General features: G+C 36.7%; 1 protein-coding gene across 2 annotated transcripts in view; it reads left to right on the top strand.

Moving 5' to 3' along the window:
• CSMD3 (CUB and Sushi multiple domains 3) overlaps window positions 1–26,337 on the top strand; it is a 1,458,322-nt gene that overhangs the window by 801,375 nt on the left and 630,610 nt on the right. For both annotated transcript variants that reach the window (XM_044928635.1, XM_025265188.2), the window contains one exon: window positions 3,155–3,267. In XM_044928635.1, the coding sequence (XP_044784570.1) occupies window positions 3,155–3,267 (113 nt within the window). The remainder of the gene's footprint in view (window positions 1–3,154; window positions 3,268–26,337) is intronic.

Raw genomic sequence — 26,337 nt, 5'->3', positions numbered from 1 at the left:
ATAGATTCCAATAAATTCTGTAACACTCAACACTGGTGGCATAGCTGTGTTGTTAATGCAGTCTGTTGATCATGGTTTATAGTTTGGAAGTTGACTAAGAACTGGACATTCTGTGGCCATGGTGGCCTCAAGAATACAATGCTCCTCTAAGTTACCCTCTGCTAGTTTAATTATAATATAGCCTTCATCCAGAACACAGCTTTTTTAGGGTGCCCTTTTTATTGATATTAAGAAGGGAAACTTTATATCTTCTCTCCTGTAATTTTTCAGATATTTTCATGTTTTTAGCAATAAAGTAGGGAAGCATTTGAGAATTTCTTCTTTTAAAAACCTATTTTTTAAGTATGTAATTTAGAATTCCCTATCATGATGGATATTTTACTCAGCAGTGGATCCATTCTTTTTTCCTTTTTGTATTCTTTGTTTAAATTTTAATTGGAAGCTAATTACTTTATAGTATTGTGGTGGTTTTTGCCATACATTCACATGAATCAGCCATGGGTGTACATGTGTACCCCATCCTGACCCTCCCTCCCACCTCCCCCCTCATCCCATCTCTCAGGTTCATCCCAGTGCACCAGCCCTGAGCACCCTGTCTCATGTATGGACCTGGACTGGTGATCTATTTCACATATGATAATGTACATGTTTCAATGCTATTCTCTCAAATCATCCCACCCTTGCCTTCTCCCACAGAGTCCAAGTCTGTTCTTTACATCTGTATCTCTTTCACTGTCTTGCATATAGGGTCATCGTTACCATCTTTCTAAATTCCATATATATGCATTAATATTACCATATTGGTGTTTTTCTTTCTGACTTAATTCACTCTGTATAATAGGCTCCAGTTTCATTCACCTCATTAGAACTGATTCAAATGAATTCTTTTTAATAGCTGAGTAATATTCCATTGTGTATATGTACCATGGCTTTCTTATCCATTCATCTGCCGATGGACATCTAGGTTGCTTCCATGTCCTGGCTATTATAAACAGTGCTGCGATGAACATTGGGGTACACGTGTCTCTTTCAATTCTGGTTTCCTTGGTGTGTATGCCCACCCAGTGGAATTGTTGGGTTGTATGGCAGATATAGGAGGAGAGCAAATGAGTAAACATGACCTTGAGGGGAAAAGTCTGTCAAGAATACAAAGAGTTATTTGTTTGTTGTTTTAAGTCTTTGTATTTTTGACAGACTTTTCCCCTCAAGGTCATATTTACTCATTTGTTCTCCTCCTTTGTATGACTATTGCTTCAGTTCAAACATGTGACCGAAGTATTATTAATGACAGTGGAATCATTAAGTAATTTCTCTTCTTAGGGTTATAAAAGTGAATATTATTGAATGAGCTTATTAATGCATAGATTCAGTGATGCCATATCAAATTAGCAGCATATTATTTAAAATAAAATTGTTTCCTGTAAAACATACTTGACATGGCTAGCCTGACATCAGTATTGCAAAGGGTTATATTATACTCCTTGTGATTTTATTGTTTTGCACAGTACTTAAATATTTTTCACAGTGCTTCTTTAGAACAAAGTTCTGTGAAACTTGAAAGGTTAACATGAAGTACATTACTGGTGTGAAAACAGCAACAAGTTAAAGATTTTTATAGATTCTTTTTTTCTTTCAATTTAAAAGAAATATAAGATTTTCAGTATTTAAAATACTTCAGTATTTAAAATACCTTGCCTCAGGGATTTGAAAGATATAACCTAGTTTCAGTTCAGTTCAGTTGCTCAGTCATGTCTGACTCTTCGCGACCCCACGAATCGCAGCACGCCAGGCCGCCCTGTCCATCACCAACTCCCGGAGTTCACTCAAACTCATGTCCATCGAGTCGGTGATGCCATCCAGCCACCTCATCCTCTGTCATCCCCTTTTCCTCCTGCCCCCAATCCCTCCCAGCATCAGAGTCTTTTCCAATGAGTCAACTCTTCACATGAGGTGGCCAAAGTACTGGAGTTTCAGCTTCAGCATCATTCCTTCCAAAGAACACTCAGGGCTGATCTCCTTTAGAATGGACTGGTTGGATCTCCTTGCAGTACAAGGGACTCTCAAGAGTCTTCTCCTTCCAAAGAACACTCAGGGCTGATCTCCTTTAGAATGGACTGGTTGGATCTCCTTGCAGTACAAGGGACTCTCAAGAGTCTTCTCCAACACCATAGTTCAAAAGCATCAATTCTCCGGCACTCAGCTTTCTTCACAGTCCAACTCTCACATCCATACATGACAACTGGAAAAACCATAGCCTTGACTAGACGGACCTTTGTTGGCAAAGTAATATCTTGCTTTTCAATATGCTATCTAGGTTGGTCATAACTTTTCTTCAAAGGAGTGTCTTTTAATTTCCACCACCTGCAGTGATTTTGGAGCCCAGAAAAATAAAGTCTGACACTATTTCCACTGTTTCCCCATCTATTTTCCATGAAGTGATGGGACTGGATGCCATGATCTTCGTTTTCTGAATGTTGAGCTTTAAGCCAACTTTTTCACTCTCCTCTTTCACTTTCATCAGGAGGCTTTTGAGTTCCTCTTCACTTTCTGCCATAAGGGTGGTGTCATCTACATATCTGAGGTTATTGATATATCTCCCGGCAATCTTGATTCCAGCTTGTGCTTCTTCCAGCCCAGCATTTCTCATGATGTACTCTGCATATAAGTTAAATAAGCAGGGTGACAATATACAGCCTTGACATACTCCTTTTCCTATTTGGAACCAGTCTGTTGTTCCATGTCCAGTTCTAACTGTTGTTTCCTGACCTGCATATAGGTTTCTCAAGAGGCAGGTCAGGTGGTCTGGTATGCCCATCTCTTTCAGAATTTTCCACAGTTTATTGTGATCCACAGTCAAAGGCTTTGGCATAGTCAATAAAGCAGAAATATAACCTAGTTTAGCACATAAATAGTACTTGTTTATAGTAAACATTGATCACTAAATTATGTTATTTGTCTGTTATGTCTTGTAAATTAATCTGACAGTTGTTTGTTTCTAGCTGAGAAAGTTGTGAGAAACTCATCTGTCTCATAATTTGCTTACAGAGGTATTCAAATGAGCTGTTCCATATAAAAACAACAACTAGAAACTTTCCTGCCAGTGCAGTGGTATTTTAATAATCTGTTTCTCCTCTCTCTATCCACCTCTTTTTAGGCTGACTGGAAGCTTTGTGCCAGACCTGATAGTAAGCATGAGTAGCCAAATGTGGCTGCACCTTCAAACAGATGAAAGTGTGGGATCTGTTGGCTTCAAGGTTAACTACAAAGGTAATGATAAATTCTTACTGTGGGAAATATGTTACCTTAATAACACCAGAGAATACTTTTAAATTAAAGTTTAATTGCATCTATAAAAGTTTCCCAGCATACAAGCAAGAGTATATTTCAATATAAAACTTTCCTTTTTAAATTAATTACAAATGTTGATTTCACTTTTCTTTAAGAAAAATTGTCTTTCCTTTCAAATGAGTATATTTTACATACTTCATCTCTACTTTAAGTCCGCTATACCACTATACAGTGCCTAGGCTTTAGTCACTCTGGACTCTTCAGCTTTCCAAAAATATGCAATGTGATTTTATAAACTTTATACAAATTGCCTGGCAAAAATCTACTAATTACTTAAACACATAGCAAAGGACTTAATTCTTTGTTTTTATTTTGTAATGCATCTGTGGGGTATCTCCTCACCGCTGCCCCTTCTGACTTTGAACGTGGAATAGCTCCTCTAGGCTTTCCTGCGCCCCCGCAGCCACCACTCCTTGGAGGTGGGGTTGCTCCTCCCGGCCGCGGCCCCTGGCCTCAGGAGTGGGGTAGGTCCTCTCTGCCGCTGCCCCTGGCCTCGGACGTGGGGTAGCTCTTCTCGGCTGCCGCCCCTAACCTCGGACACGGGGTAGCTCCTCTCGGCGGTTCCTGCGCCGTCGCAGCCTGGAACTCTCGGCCGCTGCCCCTTACCTTGAACGTGGGGTAATTCTTTTTGGCCACCTCCCCTGGGCATGGGGTCCTCCCGGCTTCTGTCCCTGACCTTGGATGTGGGGTAGCTCCTCTCGGCCCCGCTAAGTGCGCTGGTTGCAGCCACCCGCTAATTGTTGCTAATATCTTCTGAGAGCAAAGAACAATCATTAAAATATGCTTACTCCTCGGAAGAAAAGTTATGACCAACCTAGACAGCATATTGAAAAGCAGAGACATTACTTTGCCAACAAAGTTCCCTCTAGTCAAGGCTATGGTTTTTCTAGTGGTCATGTATGGATGTGAGAGTTGGACTGTGAAGAAAGCTGAGCGTCAAAGAATTGATGCTTTTGAACTGTGGTGTTGGAGAAGACTCTTGAGAGTCCCTTGGACTGCAAGGAGATCCAACCAGTCCATCCTAAAGGAGATCAGTCCTGGGTGTTCATTGGAAGGAAGATGCTAAAGCTGAAACTCCAATACTTTGGCCACCTCATGCGAAGAGTTGACTTATTGGAAAAGACCCTGATGCTGGGAGGGATTGGGGGCAGGAGGAGAAGGGGACGACAGAGTATGAGATGGCTGGATGGCATCACTGACTCGATGGACCTGAGTCTGAGTGAACTCTGGGAGTTGATGATGGACAGAGAGGCCTGGCCTGCTGCGATTCATGGGGTCGCAAAGAGTCGAACACGACTGAGCGACTGAACGGAACTGAATGCATCTGTGAATCTTTCAGATTATATGCATGGTATTAGTGTTCAGATTATCAACTTCTATATAAATTATGAACGGCAGATGTTTTAAATTGCAACTACTCATCCCAATATTGATAGTTTTGCAGATTAATGTTAAATTATATGTGTATAACACAATCTTTTGTTTCAATTCCATTTATAAGAAATAGATGCAGACGCTGAAATCACAAATATCTCTGACACATGATTAACCGTTTTAAAGTCAAATAGAGACAATGGATGTGCAGGTATACACCCAATGTACATATCAAAAATGCAGTTTTGAAATTCTGGTGGAAAACATATGTATGTATTAAGTTTAATTAAAATCTATGCTTTAAAAGATGAAAATGTAAAACAGAGCATCAGAATATATTGCTACCTGAATTTATTTTTTTATATTATAAAAAGTATTATTCTCTATTTTATCAATTCAACAGTGGATTATAAAGTAGACAGAATTCTTTTACTTGCATAATAATAGTTTTTAACCAGAGTTTATTTTTTCAAAGTTTGGCTTTTCATGCCTTTCTATCTGGACACAGGGAAATGAATGCAAGGTGTTGTCAGGAAGAACAGGACACATGCATTCTGTGTTTTTAACTTGAGACTAAATTTGGTGCTACATTAATTTGAATAGTTCAGGAAATCTGTATAAATGTCAGTTTTAAAAAATAAAAAGGTTAGCCTGATTATAATTTTAAATATATTCTTACTCCATTTAAAATCCACATCTATCCCCAGAAAATAAAACAAAGTTACAAAGGTTAAAGTATGGTCAGCTTCTGTTGCAAGTATCTATGCCTTGATTGTTTTATTTTTCTTGATTTTTCCCCTGTAAATTATATTCCTCTTTGTTGTATTATTTTCTTCACCCTATGAAAGTTAGCTGTTAGAAAGTCTAGAATCATTCAAGCTGTGTTAATCATTAATGACACTGTTTCAGCAAAGAATACAGTTTTTAAAGTTCACAAACAGTTTTGAGCAGCAGGAGAGTGCTATCGATATTTCAGCGGTCTCCACTGCAGTTCAGGAGCTGGAAGTACACTGTAAAGTAGTACAATTAAGCATTATTTTGTTTTTTTTTCTGCTCAGTTTTTAACAAAATTTTAAAATATATGTACTGCTTAAGGATCTGCTATGTACCACCTACTGAATGAGCTGTTGAATATAGAAAGAACAACTAAAACTTCTCTGGCAGTGCAGTGGTTAAGACGCTATGTTCCCGGTGCAGGTGGCAAGGGTTGATTCCCTAGTTGGGGAACTAAGATAAGATCCCTCCCACATGCCATGAGGTGATGCCAAAAAAAAAAAAAAAAAAAAAAAAGAAGAAGAAGAAAGAAAGAATAAAGAATAGCCAGATATTTTCTCTCTTAGCAAGAGCATAATATAGTGACAGAAAAAATATATATATATCCAACTATCCCTATGCCAACATCCACCAAAATGAGATATTTGAAACAAACCCAGACAATTCTTAATGAATAATGTCCTTACTCTTCTCCCACCCTTCAGCCTGGTCTCTTCCAGTCTAACATCCACACTGCTAATGGTGATCACCCAGCAACAGAGAGGTGATTGATCATATTACCCTCCAGCTTAAAACGTTTCCAAACATTCCAGAACCTCCATAGTGCTTATCTTCCAGATTTTTTTTTTTCTCTCTACACTTAAGTTTTATAAAATGATCTTTGAACCCAGCAAGTTGTTTCATATTTCTCCTTACACTCAGTAAATTCTGTCTGGATCTATATTCAGTTCTAAACTCAACATCACATCACTCATCCTTTAAGACAAAGTTCAAATATTTTTCTGTGAAGCCTTCCTTAACTCCACACATTACAAAAGAACACCTTCCCTGTTTAGCCTCTCAGTCCTGTCCAACTCCTTTCAACTCCATGGACTTAGCCCACCAGGCTCCTCTGCCCATGGGAATTCTCCAAGTGAGAATACTGGAGTGGGTTGCCATGCCTTCCACAAAAATGCATCATGTTCATCTTTAAATTTCCATTAGCAAGCCCCTGCTATATCCTCATAGGTAATTAATGATTATTTGTTCAATAAAGCTGAACAAAAATGAGTTGACCCAAAATATGATGAGTAAGGTACATCCTCAAAAGTTTAGTTTTCTTACTGTGAAAATCATGTTTTTACATCTCCCATAATTTAAAACCTGAGCTCAAAGTTGAAGCAGGATTCATGTTGAGAAGTTTCAAATTTTGATGTGCATATAAGTTTAGCAACTTTGCCTACTAAAAATAATTTTCATAATTACCATGTTCTTAGTTAAGTAGTATGTTGGTTCCAAATGGAACACCTGCTTAAAAACAAAACAAAGCAAAACAAAAACTTTCTCTATTTGATCAAAAGACATCTTTTTTTTTTTTTAATCACCTATAGATTTTTCATGAGATAACATTAAGGTAGATCTCCTATAAACTAAGCATGCATTTTCTTGTGTATTTTGTCTTTGTAAGAGAGAACATAGCTATAAGACTACTTGGTCATTTTTACTCAGTGTTAAATATTTAGGAAATTTAATTTTTTTTTTTCTGTGACTGTAAGCCTCTTTGTATTTTTTCCTGGATTAATGTTGGTCATTTATATCTTGTTAGAAATTTTCCTAGGATATAGATAATAGTTTTCAAAAATATTAACAGTTCATACATAGTTTATTAAAAAAAAAACTTTTTCTAAAAAATAATAAAGAATAGTAAAGATATATTATCCAAATATTTATCAGTTCAGTTCAGTCGCTCAGTCATATCTGACTCCTTGAGACCCCTTGTGGTGTAAAGTAATTACAAAGAGTAAATTTTTCTCTCTTTGGCAACATCTGCTTTTTTGCTTGCCCAGCAATCCTCCCACTTTCTTCTATCAGCTCAGCTATTTTAGGCTTTGATGAACCTTATCTCTTCTAGTTCTGTATGGGTCTATAGGCTTGGGCTGAACTAATCAGAATGCCTTTTGATACAGTTATCAGTCTAGGATCTGGGGCAATTGATATAGATTCCAGGTGGAAGAAAATCGCTTTTCTGAGATTATATACTCTTAAGGATCATTTAACTTGGTGCCTACTGGTGTCCAACTTTTGTTACTAGAAGAACCAGTAGATTAAAAGAATGAAAAACAGTACTGTAGAAAAAATAGAAACTTCTAACTGCCTGAAGGGAATACTAGACCTTGGTTATTTAATTGTATAAGGCTATAAACTTTTCCTTGTTTAAGCCATGATGAGTTCAGTTTATGTCACTAATTAAGTCCTAATTAACACATTTGTGATCTCTTTGTTTAATTCTTTCAAGATAGGAAAAAAGAGAATATTTACATTACAGTTCAATGCTTGTAGAATCAGCTCTATTTCTTTCTTTTTCTTTTCTGTATTTTCAAAAAAAAATTAAGGTGGAAAAACACCTTACTTGGATCCCAGGGAGAATGTATACTCATAGAAATGAACAGTTACAGTTGAAAAAGTAATATTCAATGCATTCTTTGCTTTTATCAGGAAAGGAAACATGAAAATATTAGCGTTCTCTAATCGCCTTCTACTGACAGTATACATTTGCAGTGAATAAAGGTCTTTACTAGTCTTAGGACATATGCCTTAATGCTGTTATTTATGGATTAAGTTTTGGTTCCAGTTTTTTTTTTTTAATTCTCAAATCATATCATGAGATTTATTGAGATGTTTAGAAAGTAGCATTAATTCCTTGTTTGTTTGTTTTTTTTTTTTTTTCTTTTTTTACTTCCATGGTAGTCTAGTGGTTCGGACTCCATGCTTTTTTTTTTTTTTAATAAATAGACACAGAGGTATAGAACAGTCTTTTGGACTCTGTGGGACAGGGAGAGGGTGGGATGATTTGGGAGAATGACATTGAAACATGTATAATATCATATATGAAACGAATCGCCAATCCAGGTATGATGCATGATACTGGATGCTTGGGGCTGGTGCACTGGGATGACCCAGAGGGATGGTATGGGGAGGGAGGATGGAAGGGGTTCATGATGGGGAACACGTGCATACCTGTGGGGGATTCATGTTGATGTATGGCGAAACCAATACAATATTGTAAAGTAATTCCTTGGTTCTTATATGACTAATTACGGCACTGAGACATAATTAGTTATCACTGAAATCATGCTATAGAATAATGGAAAATATGTAAAAATTTTTGATTACTTTATCTGCCTTAATATTTCTGTTATAGTTCAGAAATTGGCCTATATATAGGCCTATAAAATATACATATATATTCACTCTATTTCAAGTGAATTCAATTAAATTAGATCAAAGTCATCTAAAGAACATACTTAGATGATGATTGATAGTCTCTTAAAAATGCACTCTGGAAATAATGAAAATAATTATAATTGTATCAAAAATATTTTTTGAATTTTCTAGGAATTCAGTTATTTTCATATACAAACATAATGTTAGCATGTTATGGAGATATATTTCAGTGTTTGTGGGATTAGATTGGAATCTAAGTTCGTTTGTGCAAATAACTGTTTTCCTCTAAGGTGTGCCATGTATATAGCTGATTCAGTATATGCTGAAAGGAAATTTCTCTGTCTTTAAAACAAGGAGCTTGGACTAAATATTTCCTTTGAATTCTGACACTCTTATTATATTTGATAAATTAAATATTGATATGTTCATTGCATTGTCCAAGAATATTATACTCAATATTTATTCATTATAGTAAACTGATATACCTTCAATGGGACATTCTTTGTTTGAGTTCTCAGGAAAATTTTTGCCTTAGAAATTTTTTCTATCTGGTGGTGGCCTATTAACACAGAACTAGCGAGCCCCCTTGGGTTTTTTCCTTATTGTGTCTTTTGAGATATTTCTTCCCTTCATATAATTTTCATTTTCTTTATTGAAATATTGCCTGTAAAAGTGTTTCCCTTTCTTGGAAAAATTGCTAAATAGCATGTAGTATTTTGTGGGGGATTGTTATGATAACATTTCAGTCCACGCTCAGAATAAAGAGGGCTTTTTAGCATGATTCATGAAAACATAATAAAATTTATTATTTTTATTGTTACCTTTTATTAGCTTAAAGGACTTATTTTATTTTGCATTCAGTACATCAAGTTTCTTCAGAAAACTACTGTTCCTAAAATATTCAGTTTAACTTTGTCACAGTCTGCAGTGAGGGTTAACCTTTTTGTATCTATAGCCCCAGAATGAGAATGAGTAGCAGTGGAGTATTAAAAATCAGGTCTTTTAAAATAACTGTTGAGTTACCACTATGTACCAGACATGGTGAAGGACAGGGTACATAGCAAAAAGTAAGATTCTTAGTCACTGCTTTCAGACTAATGGAACAAAGACTGACACTTTAAAAATAGTGGTAAACATAAAGAGTGATGAAAATGAAAAAGGGAATGTGCTTTTGGGAGACTATCCCAAGGCATCTAATGCAAACCTCAAGGAAAGCTTTCTTGAGGAGGTAAACGTGGACTGAGATATGAAGCTGAGTAAGAGTTACTGAGGCTAGAAGCTGGCAGCAAGATGAGTGTGTTTAGATGACAAGTTCATTTGAGTACTTGATAGAATTCCTGGATGTATGGCCAAAATGGAGAGAGAGAAAGCTGTGGTGTGAAAGGTGGGAAAGAGTGAGTCATACTTTGTTGCAAAACATACTGTGAAACTGAATCTGTGAGACTGAAAGACGTTCATTTTTTCCCATGGAAGAAAAAGATCATTCTACCCACTCCCAGGTTGATGGCTTTTGCAACTTTCCCCTGAGGACAGGGACTAGTATTTAGTTAAGTAATGGAATTATAGAACTTTGGAGCTAGAAAAGACTTTTGAGGTAGTTGAATCAATTATAATTATTGCATCTAATATGAGAAAATTGAGTACCATATAAAGATCAATTTTTTCTCACAGTCACTATTGGTACTGCCTGAGCCCAAAGTGGAATGATAAGCTGTTGCTTCTGTGAGGGAAGTGAAAGTTGCTCAGTCATGTCCGACTCTTTGTGACCCCATGGGCTATACAGTCCATGGAATTCTGCAGGCCAGAATATAGGAGTGGGTAGCTTTTCCCTTCTCCAGGGGATCTTCCTAACCCAGGGGTTGAACCCATATTGCAGGCAGATTCCTTACCAGATGAGCCACAAGGGAAGCCTAAGAATACTGGAGTGGGTAGCCTATCTCTTCTCCGGAAGATCTTCCCCATCAAACCGAGATCTCCTTGATTGCAGGCAGATTCTTTACCAACTGAGCAGATTCTTTACCAACTGCACTATATTGCTTCACACTTTGTATTTCTCCATATATCCAATATGTGTGTGTGTGTGTGTGTGTGTGTGTGTGTAGTTCTTCAGTCACTCAGTCGTGCCTGACTTTTGTGATCCCATAGACTGCAACAAGCCAGGCTTCCTTATCCTTCACCATCTCCCAGCACTTGCTCAAACTCACGTCCATTGAGTCAGTGATGACATCCAAACATCTCATCCTCTGTTGTTCCCTGCTTCTCCTGCCTTCAATCTTTCCCAGCATCAGGGTCTTTTCTAATGAGTCAGCTCTTAGCATCAAGGGGCCAATGTACTGGAACTTCAGCTTCAGCATCAGTCCTTCCAGTGACTATTCAGGACTGATTTCCTTTAGGATTGACTAGTTGGATCTCCTTGCAGTTCAAGGGATTCTCAAGAGTCTTCTCCAACACCACAGGTCAAAAGCATCAGTTCCTCAGCCCTTAGCTTTCTTTATGCTCCAACTCTCACATCCATATATGACTACTGGAAAAAACATAGCTTTGACTAGATGGACCTTTGTTGGCAAAGTAATGTCACTGCTTTTAATATGCTGTCTTGGTTTGTCATAGCTTTTCTTCCAAGGAGCAAGCATCTTTTAATTTCATGGCTGCAGTCACCATCTGCAGTGATTTTGGAGTCCAAGAAAAGAAAGTCTGTCACTGTTTCCATTGTTTCCCCATCTATTTGCCATAAAGTGATGGGACCAGATGCCATGATCTCCATTTTTTTAATGTTGAGTTTTAAGCCAGCTTTTTCACTTTCCTCTTTCACTTTCATCAAGTGGCTCTTTTGTTCCTCTTCACTTTCTGCCATAAAGGTGGTGCCTGTCATCTGCATATCTGAAGTTACTGATATATCTCCCTGCCCATCTTGAGTCCAGCTGTGCTTCACCCAGCCCAGCATTTCACATGATGTACTCTGCATGTAAATTAAATCATCAGGGTGACAATATACAACCTTGATGTTCTACTTTCCCAATTTGGAACCAGTCTGTTGTTCTATGTCTATTCTAACTGTCGCTTCTTGACCTGAATACAGGTTTTGTGGGAGGCAGGTAAGGTGGTTTAACATTCCCATGTCTTTAAGATTTTTCCACAGTTTCCTGTGATCCAGACAATCAAAGGCTTTAGCGTAGTCAATGAAGAAAAAGTACATATTTTTCTGGAATTCTCTTGCTTTTTCTGTGATCCAGTGGATGTTGGCAATTTGATCTCTTGTTCCTCTGCCTTTTTAAAATCTAGCTTGAACATCCAGGAGTTCTTGGTTCATGTACTGTTGAAACTTAGTTGTAGAATTTTGAGCATTACTTTCCTAGCATGTGAAATGATTCCGATTGTGGGGTAGTTTGAACATTTGTTGGCATTGCCTTTCTTTGGGATTGGAATGAAAACTGACCTTTTCCAGTCCTGTGGACACTGCTGAGTTTTCCAAATTTGCTGGCATATTGAGTGCAGCACTTTCACAGCATCATCTTTTAGGATTTGAAATTACTCAGCTAGAGTTCCATCACCTCCACTAACTTTGTTTGTAGTGGTGCTTCCTAAGGCCCACTTGACTTCAAGCTCTGAGGTGTCTGGCTATAGGTGAGTGGTCACACCATTGTGGTTATCTGGGTCTTTAAGATCTTTTTTGTGTAGTTCTTCTATGTATTCTTGCCACCTCTTCTTAATATCTTCTGCTTTTGTTAGGTCCATACTGTTTCTGTCCTTTATTGTAACCATCTTTGCATGAAATGGTCCCTTGGTATCTATAATTTTCTTGAAGAGATCTCTAAGTTTTTTCCTTTCTATTGTTTTCCTCTATTTCTTTGCACTGTTCATATATATATATATATATATATATATATATATATATATATAGTTGACTGATTGACAAACTCTTGTAGGCTATACAAAGCCTCTGTCAGATAATCTATAGTCATCAAGATTTCTAATCAAAGTAATGTGTTTTTTCCCTCAATGCCAGTAATAATTTATTTTTATACATATTATTCTGTGGTTATTAATTATATCCACCTTAACTGGGGAAGACACTTCAAATCAAAGAGAAGTATCAATGGACGTAAAAGAATTATTGAAGACTAAAATGTTTTTCCTTATCTGTTATAAGAAGAAAGTAAAATGTGAGATATGTTTGGTATTTATATTTTCAGAATGTGATCATTAATGGCTGCTAAGTCGCTTCAGTCGTGTCCATCTCTGTGCGACCCCATAGACGGCAGCCCACCAGACTCCCCCGTCCCTGGGATTCTCCAGGCAAAAACACTGGATTGGGTTGCCATTTCCTTCTCCAATGCAGGAAAGTGAAAAGTGAAAGTGAAGTCGCTCAGTCATGTCCGACTCTTAGCGATCCCACGGACTGCAGCCCACCAGGCTCCTCCGTCCATGGGATTTTCCAGGCAAGAGTACTGGAGTGGGGTGCCATTGCCTTCTCCGAAGCATATAGAGCATTGGGATCTTACTTAATCATATGAGTAACTTTGTTCTCCTCTTTACTCATATGATTAAGTAAGATCCCAATGCTCTATATGCTTATCTCAACTGAGAAAGAAATCTTGATAGTTTTAATTCAGAATTTTGGAATAGTGCCAATCTGACTATGTGCAAAGAGGTACCTGTTTATATAAATAAATTATTGTCTGAATGTAATGCTATGTTATTTCTTGAACATAGTAGTAATCTTAACCATTCTCAAACTCATTAGCTCAAACAACAGTTATTTTTTTTCACAAGTCTGTGCTAAGCATAGGTTGATGGTGGGCTGATCTAGGATGAATTTGAATTCATGCATCATTCATTCTTCTGACACCAGTGCCCTAGACAATGACATAGGATAAAAATACAATCATACAGACATGTTTAAATATCTTCTTGCTTCTTGTCTGCTGAAATTCATTGGCCAAGTCAAGTCAATTTGCAAGACCAGAATTAAAGGTAGGACAATGGATTCTGTCCAAAAAGATGGGAAAAGAGAGTAAATGTTTTTAAATAATCTAGTTTGCAAAAAGAATTCTAATATTAATAAAAAGCATTGATTGAATCATTGCTGACAGTTTTGAATGTCTATCTTAATCTATCAAAGTGTATATACATATATAAGCACGTATATATATACACACAGACCCACACATAGACATATATTTTCCTGTTTGATCACTAAGTTGTGTTAAACTTTTACAACCCCATGAACTGCAACATGCCAGGCCTCCCTGTCCTCTATTGTCTCCTTGAGTTTGCTCAAGTTCATGTCCATTCAGTTGAATGCTTTCTAACCATCTCATCCTCTACCACCGTCTTCTTTTGCCTTCAGTATTTCCAAGCATCATATTCTTTTCCAATGAGTTGGCTCTTTGCCTCAGGTGTCCAGAGTACTGGAGCTTCCACTTTAGCATCAGTCCTTCCAATGAATATTCAGGATTGAGTTCCTTTAGGATTGACTGGTTTGATCTCCTTGCTGTCCAAGGGACTCTCAAGAGTCTACTCTTGTGTGTATATATGTATGTATGTTTGCATGTTTATTTATATATATATGCACACATGTATATTTACATATACACACACATGTGCATTATACCTGTACTTTTGTCTGTATCTAGCCACCACCAACCAGGATACTAACAAGTAGTACAGAGGTAACAGAGCCTACTGCTAGCATTGTCCCCAGGTAGCTCCTCAGAAGGAAGCTCAGCATAACAACAAAACAGGAAGACAATCCTTGGGAAAGTTAGGAATATATATATGTATACATACATACATGGATACAGGGTTGACTCCTGTGGACAACATGGGTCTTGAACAGTACCAACCCACTTATTCAAGGATTTTCTTTTCAGTAATAAATACTACAATGCTACACAGTCTGTGGTAGGTGGAATCCACAGATATGAAGCTGCAGATCCAGAGGAACTATGTATATGGAGTAACTATCTATACAAAATGCCAGCCAAAAGTTACACTCAGATTTTTATACTGCATGGAGGGGGAGTGCCCCTACCTCTCACATTATTAAGTGTCAGCTATAGCTTTTAACCTCAAGAAGAAGGAGGTTTATGTGGAATAAAATCACAATGGTTGTTGCAATGGTCTTTACAAGATGACACGGAACTGGACCAGACTGTAACTTCTGAAATGAAAAGGATGAAGTGGGAATTCGAGGTAAGAGTTCTCTCTGAAAAGGAAAATAAGAAAACACCCCTTTAGTGATAGTAGGTAAAAGAAGATACAGCTAGAAAATATATAAAGAGATGGAGGTACTCACAGCAATCAAAAACCTGAAAAATATTTTTCACAAGAAAATATATATCACTGCTGTTGTGTATATTCCTTATTTTAAACATGATACATGTTCACAGAACTTAAAGAGCTCCAACAATATCTCAATTTCATGTCAACAAAATGGATCAGGGAAACAGAATAGAGAACCCAGAAATAAAGATAACTGATCTGTGCAAAGGTGCATAAGCAGTATAGTGGAGCAAAGATAATCCTTTCAATAAATGGTGCTGGAACAACTGGACATCTACCTGAAAAAAAAAAAAAGAATGAGGGCACAGACTTTAAACCCTTAACATAAAGTAACTGAAAATGGGTTATTGACCTTAAGGTAAAATGCAAAACTATATCACTATTAGGAAATAATCTATATAACTTTGAGCATGGCACCAAAGGCATGAAAGAAGTAGTATATAAGCTGGATTTCATTAAAATTTAAAACATCTTCTCTGCAAAAGACATAAAGAAAATGAGAATATGAGCTACAGAATGGTAGAAAACATTTTGCAAAAGACACACCTGATAAAGGACTAGTTTAAACAGACACACACACAAACAACTGTTAAAACTCACCAATAAGTAGATGAACAGCTCAGTTTAGAAATGAGTGACATGTACCGATAACTCACTAGAGAAGATATAGAGATGGCATGTAAGCATATAGAAAGATATTCAGCATCATAAGGCTTTAAGGGAGAACAAATTATAATGATGAGATATCACTATACACTTATTAGAATGGCCAAAATCCAAAACACTGACAAAATCAAATGTTTATGCGGATGTGGAACAACTGGAACTCCCATTCACTGCTGATGGAAATGCAGTGTAATACAACCACTTTTTAAGATAGTCATCAGGTTCTTACAAAGCTAAATGTATTTTTAAATATATGATTCAGCAGTCACACTTTTTTAATATTTATCTACCAAAATGAAATGAAAATAAAATCACACAAATACTGCATATGTATATTTATTGTCCCTTTGTTCATGATTATCAGAATTTGCAGCACCCAACATGTTCTTCAGTCGGTGAATGGATGAATAAACTGCAATACATCCAGACAGTGGATTACTATCTAGCCCTGAAAGAAAATGTGCTATTAAGCAATACAAAGACATAGAGGAAGCTTAATGTGTATTACTAAATTAAGGAAGCTGAAACTCCAATCCTTTGCCACCTCATGCGAAGCACTGACTCACTGGAAAAGACCTGATGCTGGGAGGGATTGAGGGCAGGAGGAGAAGGGGACGACAGAGGATGAGATGGCTGCATGGCATCACTGACTCGACGAACATGAGTTTGGGTGAACTCCAGGAGTTGGTGATGGACAGGCAGGCCTGGTGTGCTGGGATTCATGGGGTCGCAAAGAGTCGGACACGACTGAGCGAATGAACTGAATTGAATGTGCAAAGGCCACAAGCTATATAATTCCAACTATATCTCTTTATGTAAAAGGCAACACTGTGGAGATAGTAAAAAGATCAGTAGTTTCCAGGAGTTGTGTGGAGGAAAGGACAAATACACGGAGCACAGAGGACTCTTAGGATAGTAAACCTATTCTGTCTGGTACTACAGTGATAGATCCATGTTATCACACACTTGTCAAAGCCATAGAATGTATAACACCACCAGTGAAGTTTAATATAAACTACAGACTTTTGCCAACAAAGGTCTGTCTAGTCAAGGCTATGATTTTTCCAGCGGTCATGTATGGATGTGAGTTGGACTGTGAAGAAAGCTGAGTGATGAAGAATTGATGCTTTTGAACTGTGGTGTTGGAGAAGACTCCTGAGAGTCCCTTGGACTGCAAGGAGATCCAACCAGTCCATTCTGAAGGAGATCAGCCCTGGGTGTTCTTTGGAAGGAATGATACTAAAGCTGAAACTCCAGTACTTTGGCCACCTGATGCGAAGAGTTGACTCATTGGAAAAGACTCTGATGCTGGGAGGGATTGGGGGCAGGAGGAAAAGGGGAAAACAGAGGATGAGATGGCTGGATGGCATCACTGACTCGATGGACATGAGTTTGAGTGAACTCCGGGAGTTGGTGATGGACAGGAAGGCCTGGCGTGCTGTGATTCATGGGGTCGCAAAGAGTCGGACACGACTGAGCGACTGAACTGAACTGAATAGACTTTTGATGATGATGTGTCAATGTAGGCTCATTAGTGTGGTACATTGAGTGGCTGAGGCTGTGATTGTATGATAGTATGTGATGAAGTATATGGAGACCGTCAATGCTTTCTTCTCAATTTTTTGGTCAACTTAAAACTTCTTTAAAATTTGTTTTAATTTAAAAAATAATAAATAAAAAAAGAAATCAAATAGTACTCCCAGAGATATCTAGAAATAGTTATAAAATGATAATATTTTATATTAGTAGAAGTATTTAACATCTTCAGGTGGTTTTTCCCACTGATATGTTTAATATAGTTTTCTAACTTGGTCTGCTATTCAGTTTCCATGGTTGCTTTGCAGGCTGGGTGGGAGGGGTGGCAGGGGGGAGGAAAAGAAATGGAAAAAAAAGAAAAATTTTTCTGAGAGCATCAGTAAGCAGTATATTCTGGCTAGTACCCTTAACTGTCATATTGATGGTAGGTTTCACAATATCTCAGACTATATTTTTATTTCAGATAAAAACTTTGAATCAGGTTGACTTACAGAAACCACTCAGAATAACATTATCATTTTCTGCTTGATGTATCCCTTGTAGTATTAAGGAGATGTGAATTTTCTTTTAATTTGATTATGAAATCAATTTAGATAATTAAAGGGATACATGTCATCCCTAAACAGATAAAATGACTCATAAAAATATAAAAAGTCAAGCAACACATACACTGTAGAATAGAGTACAAAATAAATAATTAAATTCGCAATCACTATATATTTACATGAAGTGTATTTTTTTTCTTGTTTATGGTTTGTGTGTGCTAAGATTATGTGAGAAAGAAATCTCATTTTGCTTCTACTTAAGAAAATAACTTGACAACGCCTGAGAAAGTTTCCTGAATTTTTACATATATTTAAAAAGATATTGTGTGACAATGATGCTTGTGTGTCTTTGGAGCAGGGGGAGGGGAGCAGTACAATGTCAAATTTTGGTCACAAAAGATGTATGGCATTTTGAAAATTTTTTGAGCTTAAAAATAAGAAAATTAAAGTGAAAACAAAATAACAACAAATGTGTAAAGGCTGTTACACTCAATCATCAGATCAAAAGTCACAGCCCTGTTTAGGGTTCTTTTACAGAATAATTCGGAAGGTCAATACATATTTAGGATGAGATTTGAAATAAATTGAATTATATTTTCATTAGTCTTTACACCAATGAATCAGCTAAAACTCCTTACCCACAACTGTATTCCTCAAGTAGCTATAATGCAGAATTAGCAGACAAGGCTTCTGAGGGAAACGTAATGAAACAATGTAATATTCATTGATCTGAGACTGAAGCATAATTTTAAAATTAATTTCAAGGTTTTTTAGCTTTTAGGAATATGTAATAGGATTTTTGGTGATGCTCACGCTGCCTCAAATCTGTGGCTCACAATGTTTTAAGGCAATATTCCCATCAACTTTAGATATCATGATAGGAAATTGAAATTCCAACTAAATGGAGAATGTAAGACATCCCATAAAACATACCTTCTATAATGAGATTTGGAAATCTGACCTAACCTAAATGATGGGATTTGGACAGCAGCATACCAAAAATAAATGGAAACAAATAAATTACATCTTTCTGAACAGTTCAAATTCTCATCACCTAAATCTCAGCCAATTTGAAGTTTATATATAAAAGCTGATCCTATTTTCCTAAGAAAAATAATTTAGTGGAGTGTGTTTCTATGTGTGTGTGCACGTGTGTGCACATGTATGGGTGTATATATTTGGGGAGTTTGATAGAGGAAAAGCAAGTAAGAAATGTAAGTCAATAAAGCAGAAGAATATAATATGATAAAAGAATAGTCACATGGTTTAGAACCCTGTTTTGTTGAATCTAGTGCACTAGATAATATAAATTACAAGAGTATGGTCATTGGGTATCAACAGTGCTGCTGTTATGTCTCCCATAGTTTAGATAAGGAGATAATAGGAATATGGCAATTGGACTCTCTTACTCTTTAAAAGATAAGCTGACCTCTGCAAATCTACTATTTTTTCCATATGTGGCTTTTTTGGAACTGTCAAGAGAGGCACAGTAATTAACATTTCTTGCACATCCATTATACACCAAATATCATACCAGAATTTGGAAATATATTAACTTATTTAATCTTCACATATGTAAATAATTTCAGTGTTCCAATTGCAATGTTTAAATAATCATGTGACTTTGAGGACCACTCAGTTGTGACTACTAATCCATGTATTTTTCTTGTCTCTAACTAGTTCTGTGATGAAACAGTCTATGTGAATATTTAAATATATTAATTCATTCACAAAAATATTTATATAGCAAGATATAAATATAAAAGAAGAATGGGTTTAGTTTAGTTCAAAAGAAACTTTATAAATTATTCTTAAGTATAGAAGTAAAAGGTAAGATATTAAAATTATAAATGCTTTAATCAGTGATATATTAAATTATAATTTGTATTCTTCATCTGTGTATTCATTCAATTAATATTCATTAAATGCCTCTAGGTTATAGATCATGATGAGATTTTCTGTGGGCATGTACTCTTCCTTTAATATAATCCCTGCCTTGTCAGATAAGAGATAGACATAGATATGCTGCTGCTTCTGCTGCTAAGTCGCTGCAGTCGTGTCCGACTCTGCGACCCCTGAGATGGCAGCCCGCCAGGCTCCCCCGTCCCTGGGATTCTCAAGGCAAGAACACTGGAGTGGGTTGCCATTTCTTTCTCCAATGCATGAAAGTGAAAAGTGAAAGGGAAGTCGCTCAGTCGTGTCCGACCCTCGCAACCCCACGTACTGCAGCCCACCAGGCTCTTCCGTCCATGGGATTCTCCAGGCAAGAGTACTGGAGTGGGGTGCCATTGCCTTCTCCGAGACATAGATATAAACAAGTGCAAATGCATTGTCTTGAATGTAATAATAAAAGCTTACACACACAATGATAGCACCAGGCAGAGACTTAATAATTTGATAAGGGACAAGGCAGGATTTAGATAGGAGGTAATACCAGGTAAACAAAGCTGTAGAAGTATGCACATCCTAGACAGAGTAAACAGCACAGGCAAAGGTACAAGAATCCTGAAACTCCTAGCCAAAACAGGTCAAGTACAAGTCGTTGTTATTTCTGAATCATACTTGTAAGAAGGAAGTGGGACCAGCAGATGAAAGAAGAGACTGACCTCTAAGCAATAGGTAGACTATGAAGGGATTTAAGTAGTGAGTAATAGTCTATGAGTTATATTTGGATAATATCATTCTGATAATTGTATGGAAAGGAAATCAAAAGTAAAAGTAAATTAAGTTATCTTAATCATGAAGAAAAGAGATAAGCCCAAACCCAAGATAATGGCAATAGAGCTTGTAAAAAGACAATAGAGTCTGGAGACCTTTACAAAAAAAATTGGCAAACCCTGGAATCTAAACAGATGTTGTGACTGTAGTGTTGAAATAGAGGGGTTAGTCAGAGATAATGCTCAGCTTTCTGCTTGAGTGACTGGGGGAATAGCTGTGACATTAAGGAAACATGTAGGAAGAAGGATCTGATGTAGTTGTAGGGAAATAAAATATATTTAGGCTTGTTGCATATAATTTCACTGTGTTCCATCATTTTGGAGCTGTTAATAATTCAGCTGGAACTCAGAAAGAAATCTTGGCTCTTTATTTGGGAGGCTGATTCTTTAGTATGAGAGAATCTTGTGAAGATTCTCAAATCTTATGAGAAGATTTGAAGAACAAGTAGTTACTGTCAGCTAAAATGTTCAGTTCAGTTCCGTTCACTGCAGTCACACAGTCATGTCTGACTCTTTGTGACCCCATGGACTGCAGCACGCCTGCCCTCTCTGTCCATCACCAACTCCTGGAGTTTACTCAAACTCATGTCCATTGAGTCAGTGATGCCATCCAACCATCTCATCCTCTGTCGTCCACTTCTCCTCCCACCTTCAATCTTTCCCAGTATCAAGGTCTTTTCAAATGAGTCAGTTCTTCTCATTAGTGGCCAAAGTATTCGAGTTTCAGCTTCAACATCAGTCCTTCCAATGAATATTCAGGACTGATTTCCTTTAGGGGATAGACTGGTTGGATCTCCTTGTAGTCCAAGGGACTTTCAGGAGTCTTCTCCAACAAGCATCAATTCTTCAGCACTTGGGTTTCTTTATAGTCCAGCTCTCACGTCTATACATGACTACTGGAAAAACAATAGCCTTAATTTGATGGACCTTTGTTGGCAAAGTAATGTCTCTGCTTCTTAATATGCTATCTCAGTTCAGTTCAGTTCAGTCACTCAGTCCTGTCCGACTCTTTGTGACCCCATGAATCACAGCATGCCAGGCCTCCCTGTCCATCCCAGAGTTCACTCAAACTCATGTCCATCAAGTCAGTGATGCCATCCAGCCATCTCATCCTCTGTCGTCCCCTTCTCCTCCTGCCCCCAACCCCTCCTAGCATCAGGGTCTTTTCCAATGAGTCAACTCTTCGCATGAGGTGGCCAAAGTATTGGAGTTTCAGCTTCAGCATCAGTCCTTCCAATGAACACCCAGGACTGATCTCCTTTAAGATGGTCTGGTTGGATCTCCTTGCAGTCCAAGGGACTCTCAGGAGTCTTCTCCAACACCACAGTTCAGAAGCATCAATTCTTTGGTGCTCAGCTTTCTTCACAGTCTAACTCTCACATCCATACATGACCACTGGAAAAACCATAGCCATGACTAGACTGACCTTTGTTGGCAAAGTAATATCTCTGCTTTTCAATATGCTGTCTAGGTTGGTCATAACTTTCCTTCCAAGGAGTAAGTGTCTTTTAATTTCATGGCTGCCATCACCATCTGCAGTGATTTTGGAGCCCCCAAAAATAAAATCTGACACTGTTTCCACTGTTTCCCCATCTATTTCCCATGAAGTGATGGGACCAGATGCCATGATCTTCGTTTTCTGAATGTTGAGCTTTAAGCCAACTTTTTTTCACTCTCCTTTTTCACTTTCATCAAGGGGCTTTTTAGTTCCTCTTCACTTTTTGCCATAAGGGTGGTGTCATCTGCATATCTGAGGTTATTGTATTTCTCCAGGCAATCTTGATTCCAGCTTGTGCTTCCTCCAGCCCAGCATTTCTCATGATGTACTCTGCATATAAGTTAAATAAGCTATCTAGATTGGTCATAACTTTTCTTCCAAGGAGTAAGCATCTTTTAATATCATGGCTGCAGTCATCATCTGCAGTGATTTAGAAGTGCCCCTCCCCCCCAATTAAAGTCTGACAGTTTCCACTGTTTCCCCATGTATGTGTCATGAAGTGATGGGACCAGATGCCATGATCTTAGTTTTCTGAATGTTGAGCTTTAAGCCAACTTTTCCACTCTCTTCTTTCACTTTCATCAAGAAGCTCTTTAGTTCTTCTTCTCTTTCTGCCATAAAGGTGGTATCATCTGCATATCTGAGGTTATTGATATTTCTCCTGGCAATCCTGATTCCAGCTTGTGCTTCATCCAGCCCAGCATTTCTCATGATGTACTCTGTATATAAGTTAAATAAGCAGGGTGACCATATACAGCCTTTAGGTACTCCTTTCCCGATTTGGAACCAGTCTGTTGTTCCATGTCCAGTTCTAACTGTAGTGATTATAATATACATTAGTATGTTATAGTATAAGGTCCACGATCCAGAAAGGCTTTGCTCATCTGAAATAAACCTCTTGATAGGTTTGGTGGTAATTGGGTAGCTAGAAACTCAGCAATGCACACAAATGTCCTTGAGAAAATTGTAACATATGGTGTTATATAGAGAAGCCCTAAGTAGTAATAGACATGCTGTCAAATATAAGAAATAAATGTCTAATGATGAGTTTGAATGCAGATAAATATATAGGCATGAAGTGGAGGGAAGAATTAAGAAGGTTTGGGTTTTCATACCTGATTGCTTCTGTTCTCTTTAAAGTGTGCTTAGAACATTTACGGTAAAAGGACAATGGGATGAGGAGGGTACCAAAATTGTTCTAGCTTCACAAAGCCCTAGATCCAGAAGTGACAATAAAGGCTGTCCCACTTTCCTAAATGCTCAAAGTTCTCCCTTCTTTTTTTTTTCTGTTGTTGTTGCATTCCTTCTACTTTGGCAGAAAATATAATATTTAATATATTCTTATTTATCCATGAATTTACCCTTACATTTAATCTTATTTTAATCTAAGTTCTAAAATTAAAATAAATTTCTCATATTCTTTGCATAAATTTTTCCCAGTCATCTCTTGATTAGACAGAGTTCTTCTCCTAGTAACATTTTTTAGTAGGGTACATGTGTGGAGTATTCTGTCAGTTCTTCATGTTCAAGACCATATATATATTTACACACATATATATATGTGTGTGTGTGTATACATATATATATATATATATATATTTTTTTTTTTTTTACTTGAAGGACAGCTTAATTGGACATTTGGACATAATATCCTGTGAGTGCATCTATTCCCTTAACTTTCTTGGACGTGATCCTTCACTGTTGCCTTATTTTGCATATTGTTTTAGAAAACTCTGATACCAATCTAATTCTTGTGACTGTAACTTTTTTCAGCTTAACTGTTTGGAGGCCCTCAAGGTGTTTATTTTTCTTTAAATAAATGATTCATTACAATATTTTTGTTTGTTTGTTTAAAAAAATCAGCCTGAGAAGTAACTATACCAGATCAGTTTTTTCTATTACCTTCTAGGTCTAGGCTTGAAAGGTCAGATCTAGACTTTAGGCTTCTTTATATTTGGAAATTTTCTTAGTTTGTACATAGAAGTATGAATTCTGTTCCGCTGATTACATTTTTTTCTTCATGAGTACTAAATTAACATATGCTATCTATATGTCTTGCATTTCAACTGCTTACACTGATCCATTTTCCTTCTTTATTTCATTTTCCTGAATTCTGTTTCCTCCTTCTTTTATTCAATTTCCTATATAAGATTTTCATTTGAGTCTTTCTTCCTGGAGTGACTTGTCTATTATAATTTTAATCATTTTTCCTCTTTCTTAGCTAAATCAACTTTTGTTTTGTTATAAACTGTCTTATGTCCATTTTAAGTCCTACTGGTTATTTTCTCATTCAAGGTTTTTAAGAACCCTGATTCATCATTTGAATATATTTAATTTAGTTTAGGTGTGTATTACAATTTTATTAAACCTCATGATTTTTTTCAGAGGAAAATTTTTATAATCAAAAATGTGTCGATTTCCATTTCTGATGTATCACTGTAGTTTTCTATAGATGTGGTTAGCTTTTTCTTATTTCTATTTATTTCATGGTCAGCGTTCCTAGTTCAAGAATGCTCTCTACTGTCCTCTTTACTTTTTTTTTTTAATGGATGATGTTGGTTGGGGGTGAGAGAAGGATCATCATGTCTTATTTCTTTAGAATTCTTTTTAGAAAGATTTTTTTTTTTTACTTTTTTTATAAAATTATTTTCCTTCATTGCCTCATTTCCTCATTGAACAGTATTCTTTCGCTAAAAGTGTGTATCTTTTTTGTAATTAAGGCTCTCTGAGACTGCTACTTCTAGTCCCACATACTTTAAAGCCTCTTCATTTAATCAGCGGTGTTAATGGCTAAGCCCAAGTGTTGTGTTTACTATTTTGACACTTAATGTTTGACTTGCTCTATCTGAGGATGATTTTGTCTGTTTTGTTTATGTCCTCTGTGCCTTTTTACAGATGTTCTTAGGCTTGCTTTCTCTACTCTATAGTCACAGTTGTGCAGTTGAACTCTGTAGGATTTTTTCTTTTTTTTTTTCTCTACAGACAAGTAGGAATTCAGTATTCTGAAGGCAGAAGTCATGCATGGTTTTATTTTCATTCTTGGTTATTTATCTAGTTTTAGGGACACTGAAGGGGCAATTCAGAAGCACACAGGCCCCATTTTTCTCCAGACATAATCATATAGACTTGACATTTCAAGTTGTCACAGATCTTGCAGTTTACCAGATTGAAACTAGCTTATAGATGACAAAAGAGGAAGTTAGAGAAGTATGTAAGTTGGTTAGAGTCAAATGGCTGTTTCAGATAGAATATGACTGCATTCTGAGTTTCCTTACTCTGAGTTTCACAATAAAGAGTGTTGCTTCTAAAAATTGAATACAAATTAATAATTTGACATTGATAGGGAACCTTAAATGTCAAGATAACAATCAAGTAATAAAATAGTGATGGAGATTTTGGAAGTGATTAGGTGAATATTTTCAGTACATTTACGAGTGAGCAAGGCAACACTCAGTGAACATGAAATATTATTTACTTGAAGGAGCTGAGCAGTTTTTATTTTTTAATGTGCCTGAAATATGTTGAGAATTGAAAGACAGATTGCGTTGTATTTCAATAGTATTTGCAGTAACTTGAAAACCACAACTGTGCTTCTGTGCTAAGTCATTATTAACAAAAGTTTTTTTCTTTTACTTCACTCTCTTAAAATGTAGAACTTTCTTCTAGTAAAAATCTAATTTAAGTTAGATTCATTGTAGTCATCAGTTCCACATCAGAGTAATAGGTTTAAAATATGCAGTGAGTTCTAGGTTGTCAGTGTCATATATTTTCTTTATTTTAGTCAGATGTTCACTAACTGTAGAAGTTAATTTTTATATGATTTTGAGTCTAGACAAAAGAAAAGTTTATTTTTTAATTGAGGTAACATCAGTTTATAACATTATATGTTCCATATGCATATTATATGTTGACTTCTGTATGTATTACAGTGTGCTCACCAACAAAAATTTAGTTTCCATCTATCACCATACAGTTGATCCCTTTTACCCATTTAGCTCCCCCTACAATCTTCTTTTCCTTTATTAATCACTCACTCTGTTCTCTGTATCTATGTGTCTGTTTTTATTTGGTTTGTTTTGCTATTTTTTTTTAAATTAGGGCCGAAATAAATGCAAAAGAAACAAAGGAGACCATAGCAAAAATCAACAAAGCCAAAAGCTGGTTCTTTGAA

Source organism: Bubalus bubalis, chromosome 15 (assembly GCF_019923935.1).
Source record: "Bubalus bubalis isolate 160015118507 breed Murrah chromosome 15, NDDB_SH_1, whole genome shotgun sequence".
NCBI lineage: Eukaryota > Metazoa > Chordata > Mammalia > Artiodactyla > Bovidae > Bubalus > Bubalus bubalis.
The sequence above is the reverse complement of the archived record's forward strand: the minus strand, read 5'-3'. Positions and strand labels throughout refer to the sequence as shown.